We start from the raw sequence: 8,790 nt of genomic DNA on the forward strand, positions 1-8,790 counted from the left end.
CCTATGCAACTGGATGTCCGAGGTAAGACAAGAAAAGGGAATGAATGGCATACAGATTGGAAGGGAAGAAATAAAACAGTCTGTGTTTGCTGATGATATGACTGCCCTTGCAGAAATTTTTTTAAATCAATAACAACAACAAAAAGCTCCTGGAGCTAAGTAGTGATTATAGCAAGATTGCAGGGTGCAAAGTTAATATACAAAAATCAATTGTTTTTCTATACAACAAAAAAGTAGAAATTGAAATTAAAAATACAATACCATTTACATTAGCACTCAATAAATGAAATATTTAGGTGTTAAGTCTAACAAAATACGTACAAGAACTATATGAGGAAAACTGGTGAAAGAAACAAAGAATGTGTAAATACCCCATCATCAAAAACTGATCGGGGGAAAAAAAAACCACACGATCATCTAAATTGATGCAGGAAAATATTTGGCAATATTCATCATTTTCATGATAAAAACACTCAACATAGTAGGAATAGAAGGAAACTATTTCCATATAACAAAAGCCACATATAAAAAACCCACAACAATGGTCACACACAATGGCAAAAAGAGTGAAAACTTTTTCTCTAAGTTCAGGAACAAGGCAAGGATGCCCACCCTCACCACTGTTACTCAACACAGTATTGGAAGTTCTAGACAAGAATAAAAAATAAAAGGTATGCAAATCAGAAGGAAGAAGGAAAATTGTCTCTGTTTGCAAATAGTATGATCTTATGTATAGAAAATCCTAAAGACTACAACAATGAACTGTGAGCACTAATAAACAAATTCAGTAAACTTGCAGGATATAAAATCAAGATACAGAAACCAGTTATATTTCTATACAACTGAAAAAATAAAGAAAACAACCCCCTTTACAACAGTATCAAAAACAATAAAATACTTGGGAATAAATTTAACACAGGAGATGGAAGATCTGTACTCTGAAAACTGTAAGACTGGTGAAAGAGCTTGAAGACATAAACAAATGGATACATATTCCATATTAATGGATTAGAAGAATTAACATTGTTGAAATGTCCACATGACCCAAGGCCATGTGTACATCCAATCCTTTCCCTATCAAAATTCCAATGGCATTTTTCATAGAAAAAGAAACAAACATTCCTAAAATTTGTGTGAAGCCACAGACCACAAGCAACTATGCAATCTTGAGAAAGGAGAACAAAGCTGGAGGCATCATACTTCCTGATTTTAAACTTTATTACAAAGCTACAGTGATCAAAACTGTATGGCAGTGACATAGAAAGATACCTAGATGGAACAGAATAGAGCTCAGAAATAAACCCACAAATACAGTCAATTAATATTTAACAAAGGAGCTAAGAATACTCAATGGGAAAAGAATAAACGGTGCTGGGAAAACTGGGCAATCACATGCAGAAGAATAAAGTTGGACCCTTCTCTTATACCACTCACAAAAATAAACTACCAATGGATTACAGACTTAAACAGAAGACCTGAAACTATAAAACTCCTAGAAGAAAATATAGGGATAAATAGTATTCACATAATCTTGGGAATAATTTATTATTAATATGACACCAAAAGCAAAAACAACAAAAGCAAAGATAAAAGTGTAGGACATGAAACTAAGACTTCCTTCACAGTAAAAGAAACACTGAACAAAATGAAGAGAACCTATGGAATGGGAGAAATGTTTGGAAAGAATCTATCTCATAAGGTTAATATCCAAAATACATAAGGAATTCACACAACTCAGTAGCAAGGAAAAAAACAAACAAACAAATGCAAACAATCCAATTAAAAAATAGGCAAAGGACCTACATATTGTTTTCCAAGGAAGATAAATGACTGACAGGTATATGAAAAGATGTTCAACAACAGTAACCATCAGTGATGTGTAACTTAAAGCCACAATGAGATAGCCCTTCGTACCTGTTAAAAGTGGCCATCATCGAAAAGACAAAAGTAGAAAAAAGGGAACACTTGTGCACGTTGGGAGAATGCACACTGGTGCAGCCACTATGGAAAATAGTATGTATGTTTCTCAAAAAATTAAAATAGCACTACCATATGATCTAGCAATCCCACTTTGGGTATAAAACCAAAGGAAATGAAATCAAAGAGGTACCTGCACTCAAAAATTAACTGAAGCTTTATTCACAGTAGCCAAGATATGGAAATAACCTGAATGTCCATCAACAGATGAATGGATAATAGAAATACACATATAGGAATATTATTCAGTCTTGGGAATGAAGGAAATCATTTCATTTGCAATGACACGGGTAGAACTTGAAGGCATTATGCTAAGTGAAGTGGGAGGAAACACTCTATGATCACACTTACATGGGGAATGTAAAAAAAGCTCAACTCATAGAAACAGAGCAGAATGGTGGTTGCCAGGGGTTGGAGGGTTGGAGAAATGGGGTGATGTTGTCAAGGGATACAAACTTCCATTTACAGGATGAATAATCCCTGGGGATAACCATATAGCACTGTGACTATCATTAACTATATTCTTTTATATGCTTGAAAGTGTCTAAGAGAATAGCTCTTAAAGGGTCTAACCACACACAAAAAGAATTATGTGAAATGACAGAGGTGCTAATTAACCCTATTGTGGTTTCACAATACTTGCACGTATACACATTGTATATCTTAAACTTACACAATGTTGTATGTCGATTATATTTCAATTGAAATGGAAAAAAGCCAGCAGCCCACTTCTGAAGCAGCCTTTAGCAAGCTTAAAGAAGTCCAGAGATAAGCTCTCTCCATTGAACACTTGAGTTGCTGGCTGGGCCATTTGTTTTTAAACTATGGCCAGGATTTAATTACGGAGGTAACAGAATGATGGCACATGTGCCAATGCCAGTGAAAGCAGAAATTACTTACATACCTCAAAAGAAAAGGGCATACCACAGCATGAGGGGCCACAGGGGAAGGGCCAGGTTTGGTAAGCGGCCAGATGGACCAACAGGCAGAAAGTAGATGCCAGATTCTTTTGGGCAGGAAAGGCAAGGCAGTTAAGGATTATCTACTTTGAATAATTCAAATGTGTTTTAGGCTACAGGGTTGGTCTCTAGTTGCTTGCTACCTGCCCTAGGATGATTTAGGTCAGGGGGAACCTGGGCTAACTGTGCGATTAGATAAAGGGGGTAGCTGGGGCTGTAGAATCTGGATTTGCTGGACTGCATGAAACATGAGATTCCAGTGAGCCCTTTCCTAGCTTTTGAACAAGTGGCTAGTCCTAGAAGTGACAATCTTTCCGAAGCCAACAAGCTTAACACGTCAAAACAGGAAAAATAAATACACGATTAATATACTACTACTGCACTGCACGTCATCTGCCCACCAGGACCTCCCAACCTGGTACCCAGGTGCCAGGACCACACAAGTGCAGAAGGGGCACTCACTTGCCTAAGGTACACAGACCTCCCCCAACCCAGAACTTCCAACATCTATGAGGATTCCTTGGCCCTAAAACGGACCAGCCTGAGGACGAGCCAAGCGATGACAGGATGACCAGGGTCTGGGCACACACAAGGGCCCCCAGCCCTGATGTCTCACTCACAATTCACCTAGAGTCTTCCACACACTCATATGGTTCACACACACCAGTGCTCTGCTGGCAGAGGCTTAAGAAACAGCTCTCGGGGGCAGTCCGTAAAGACGTCGCGTGTGGTGTGTACTTGGTACAAATACTCCCAGCATGGGTGACTTCTGGCGCCCCATCGGACAGCGCTGGGCGGAGCCTGGAATTGCTGTGCAGCACCCACTATCCCATGCCAGTAGGAGCCGCTTTCAGGGTGCCCCGCCGCCTCCATACCAGTATGTGACACAATCCACCTACACCCTGGCTAGGACCCCCAACTCCTAGCACACATGCATGCACGAAAGGGAACAGACGTGCCTTCCTACCCTCAATTCCTAGACAACCAGTTCTTTCCACAAACCTTTAGGGACAAACCCTGAACGTTCACATCCACACCTACAGTTGCCTGAAGCCGCAGAGCGCCAGGTACGCCGCCCATCACACCCGACACCCCCGGACTCCTGCACGCGCAGGCTCTCTGCACCACCAGTGCACAGCCGGCTCTGGGCCACAAACACACCCCACACACACACGTGCCACTGCCCAGCCACAAGCTGCACCCCACGATTCCTCCTCACGCCTCCTGCGAACCGCTGTCACAGACACCGGCGGGACTCCCCTCATCACGACACCCTGTGTGACATCCTACCTCGCCCGCAACTAGTCTGTCCTCGCCGTTCCCACGGGACCGATACCGTCAGGCCGGGAGCAGTGGACGCGCCCTCGCAGGACCAGGCGCTGCGGTCACCGGGCAGGCGCGGGCTGGCGCGCTGAGGGGACTGCGGGAGGCAACCCCGGGCCGCCGTAGCTCCCCGCCAAGTACCCGTGAGGTGCTGCCGCCGGGCGAGCGCCCGCGCGTCCCCGCTGCCAAGCAGCCGCCTCGCCCCCTCCGGCGGCTAGGACCCAGCGGCTACGTCCCCTTACCCTTCAGGCAGAGCAGCAGCACGCAGGTCCCGCTCTAACCGCACGGCCGTTGGCCCCGCCCCGCGCGCTTGTGCGCAGCCCCAGCGGTCCGCCGCAGGGCACTCTGGGAGCCGCTGAAGCAGCCGGTCCGCGCGCCCGAAGCCCGCTCTCTGGGCGTGCGGCGCGCGTGCACGCGGTGCAGGAGGCGAAGCGGGAATCCGCGGCCGGAAGGACTGGGCTTCAGGGTCCCGGGGCCGCGGAGCTGCCCCTGCTTTCCGCCGCCGGTGTACTGGGCACCCCCAGCCCGCACCCAGCGTTCGGCCGCGCACGCCCCGCGGGGTGGGTGCCTCGCAGCCGTCCTGTCCCACAGGCCATCGGAGCTGCGAGCGGGCTGTCTCCCTAGGTTCGCGCCGCGCCCCCGCGTTCAGCTGCGGCCTTCTCAGCGGAGGGCCTGAAGGCTCCCTACGGGAACACTCCTGGCTCAGAGCACTAGACCCACCGGGGAAACACGCGGGGTTTTCCCGCGGCCCGCCCGGGGTTCTTCCACGGCCTTGCTGAGCGCATGCAGGTTTCTCCGTGAGCACGCCTCCCGGTGGAGGGTGGCGCGCACACCCTCCTCTGAGCATGGTGGTCTGACTGGGGTGCACAAAACCCAAGTCCTGGGAGATGTCTGCAAGTTGTTTACCTTTTCAATCCCCAACAGGAGTTCTGTTTAATAAAGTTCACTGTGACTTGTTGCAAGGCTGTCACCTCATCGTCTCTGTTTTTGAGTCAGTTTTATCTTAAAAGGGGCAGGAAGCATGTCAGGCGCCAGCAGGAGCCTGTAACAGAGCTGGAGTCCTTTTAAACAGCTCTTCTTCCCCGACCCCCTACCGTCAGTAGGAACTCTGGTGCTGGCACAGCAGCAGTGATGCATGTCTCCCAAGAGATTTAATCTCAACCCTCTGAAGGTCCCTCCCCCCATCTTCCTTGAGGAAATTCCTAAAAATCCTCTCTTTTCACAACTCACAACACAAATAGTCTTTCATATCGTTTTGATTAAGATAGACGGATGTCATTATGCCATATGAAAATGAGAATCAAAATAAATGTTTTGAGGGATGCTACACCATGACACCCACGGAGAAGAAATGCAATGCAATGATGAGCCTGGATTCCAGAAATTAGGGTATGTGATGCAGACAGGAAATCTCTCAGCTAACGAGCTAGATAAACACCCTGTGTTTATCGCAGTACTATTTACAATATCCAAGAAATGGAAGCAACCTAAGTGTCCATCAGTGGATGAATGGATAAAGAAGATGTGGTACATAGACACAATGGAATACTATTCAGCCATAAGAAAGAAACAAATCCTACCATTTGCAACAACATGGATGGAGCTAGAGGGTATGTGCTCAGTGAAATAAGTCAGGCAGAGGAAGACAAATACCAAACGATTTCCCTCATTTTGGAGTATAACAATGAAGCAAAACTGAAGGAACAAAATAGCAGCAGACGCACAGAACCCAAGAATGGACTAACAGTTACCAAAGGGAAAGGGAGGGTGGTGGGACCGGAGGGATAAGAGGATTAATGAGCACTATGATTAGCACACATAATACAGGGGGGCACAGGGATGGAAGTATAGCACAGAGAAGTAGTGACTCTATAGCATCTTACTGCTTATGGACAGTGACTGTATGGGGTATGTGGTGAGGACTTGATAATAGGGGGAATGTAGTACCACAATGTTGCTCATGTGAAATCTGAGCATAAGATTGTATATCAGTGTTACGTTAATAAATATTTTAAAAAGTGGAAGAGGAAGATCTGTATGTAGATGAAGCACCAAATAATGTCAATGAACAGTAAATTTTGCTAATAGAGTAACTGGCATTTCTAAGCACTGTTTTTATCCTTTTTTCAGTAGGTCATGTTATCCAAGATAAAGTTTAAAAAAGAGTCGAAATCATTGTGGATACTACATGAAGAGTTAATCTCTAATTTGAGTTATCTCTAGCCATTTAAGTAACCAAAGTAAGTCATAACTCACTAGAAAATTTATGTTTTCCAAAACCTCACTTAATCTGGGAAACTTTAGCATTTCAATACTATATTCAAAGAATATCTGTCTCAATTCACATTGCATAAAATGTAAAGTTTGCATTAAAATTATTTCATTTGCAAACAAGGGACAGAGTTTGTCCTGCATAAAATCCATTTTTAACTGTATGTCTTGCCTAACTCTGCCAAGACACTAACATCCTGACCACACAGAATTTTTTATAATGAATGCTGACGAGCCAATGAGCCCATCTGGTATATAAGGGAAAAAATAAATAAAATAAAATGATGCCTCAGTAATAGATATAGAATGAATAAGCATCTATTTGGTTAAGAACTCAGGTATCTCTAAAAACATGTCAAAATTGGCCCTCACAAATTAATGCTAACCTCATTTCAATTACCTGAAATTCAGTGAAAGTTGCTGTTTGTATGCCAAGACTGTGTCCTCATAGTAATGTTATGAATATACAGTTTTGTTCTACATCTGGACACAATGCATCTGCAATGTTTAAGGGCAACTTTTTGTTCTTTCATAAGGCATTTAAATAATGAATGAGGTATATATCATTCACGTGATTTGTTTGCTTATTTCAATAGTATGCCACAGAAAGCTTATGAACACAGAGAACCTAGAAGGAGATTTAAAAACAGGTGTCAAGAGGAAAGGGGATCTTGGTGTTGTATATTAAGTGTCTGTATGATATCATGATGCTGGGCATATAAAAAGTGGTTATTTGAGCTCACTCTCATATTCAAGGTCACTCCCAGGAAGGTCACCCTACTGTAACTGAAAAATATGAAATGTGTTATATATTGTGTGTATATGTTTGCATTGACCATTGAAGGAAGAAGTGAAATGGGTTACAGTATAGTAATGTGAGGAGTCACAAAGTATAAATTTAAAGCAAACAATTTTTCTGGTCTACGTATATGTCACTACGGTAATACCAGTATTGACTGTGGTTCCTCAGCAAAGGGTGAGGTGTTTCTGTGCCTTAAATTATTCTATAATTATAACAAGAGAAATTTTCAAAGGTGGAGTAAAAGTTTGCTCATGGGATGAGAAAATATCAATATGAGATATTTTTGTGTATTAAATTATAATTATAAGTATATCAATCAATCCATGTATAGATAGGTAAATATGATTATAGATATATATCTATGAAATTTCTGTTTTAAAAATTATGTTTTTATATTAAAATTTCCCCTGGACTGAAACTTGGCTGGCAGGCTTTCAGTATAGATGGGAAGAGCATTTTTAAGTCATACGTAAAAAATGAAACATTTATTAGAAATGACTTCAAAATAAAAGATGTTTGTAATTTTAGGCTGTTTTTTTCTGATTCATTTTGAGGGTGATTCAACATCTCAACATCTTGGCTTTTAATTCAGAATGTGGTTTCTCTGTAGGCAAATTTGAATGGAGTGTGGGACAATTATTCAGGTAATGAAGATAAATAAACTTGTTCTAAATGAAAGTGGTTTTATTGGTTCAAATTTTCCAGAGTGGATACATAAATTAATTGAATTAGCTAGAAAACTGCTCAACACTTCACTTGCATGTGTGGATACAAGCTGAATAATATCATAATAAAGGTATTTAAATGAAACACCTCACAAATATGTGTGCTAAGAAACTTGGGGAGTGAAATTGCACAATAGCATCTTAATTGAGTGAGTCAAGTGAAAATAAAAGTATATATGTTTGTGATTTTAATAAATCTTGTTCATTACAAATGAAATTTACCAACTTTTCACTTTACTTTAACTCAAAATATAACAAAATGAATACACCCAAGTAATGATGAAATTAAGATGCTTTTAACACTACAGAATATTGCAAACCTAACAGCCTCCATCCAGATAATAAACCTTTGTTCTATATAAATTAAGAATATATTTTTTGCGACTCTGATGGCATTTTCTCGTGCCAACATTTTAAAGGGAAGACTCAGCCATTTTTTCCAGTCAACTCTCTTTCTCCTCAAGCTGCAGACCCATATTGCCAACTCTTCTTAAATTTTAGGGTATACAAAGGAAAAGAGAGCAATGTGCTGTGTTTGAGTCTCTCCTCTGTTATTTGCATGTGAAATTAAAGAAGACCTCATTTATTTTACTTGTGAATTTTGAATGAGTGGAGAAGTAGTTTGAAACTGTATCATTCTTTTAAAATGATGTTTTTAAAAAAACAATAGTAAACATTTTAGAGAAAACAGAGCAAATCTCATTTGGAAATACTGCTCAAGAAATTTGAAAAG

The 8,790-nt window shown here is 41.8% G+C and overlaps 1 protein-coding gene across 25 annotated transcripts in view; it reads right to left on the bottom strand.

The window, feature by feature from the left end:
• The window catches only part of LOC118971619 (uncharacterized), a 605,019-nt gene extending 599,382 nt beyond the window's left edge, over positions 1-5,637 (bottom strand). For 13 of the 25 annotated variants that reach the window (XM_073239450.1, XM_073239455.1, XM_073239448.1 and 10 more), the window contains exon 1: positions 4,502-5,636. In XM_073239450.1, coding sequence (XP_073095551.1) covers positions 4,502-5,106 — 605 coding nt within the window. In that variant the 5' untranslated portion in view covers positions 5,107-5,636. The other 12 variants (XM_073239449.1, XM_073239446.1, XM_073239447.1 and 9 more) reach the window with 7 other exon arrangements.
• Positions 5,638-8,790: the final 3,153 nt, after the last annotated feature.

This window comes from Manis javanica, chromosome 6 (assembly GCF_040802235.1).
Source record: "Manis javanica isolate MJ-LG chromosome 6, MJ_LKY, whole genome shotgun sequence".
NCBI lineage: Eukaryota > Metazoa > Chordata > Mammalia > Pholidota > Manidae > Manis > Manis javanica.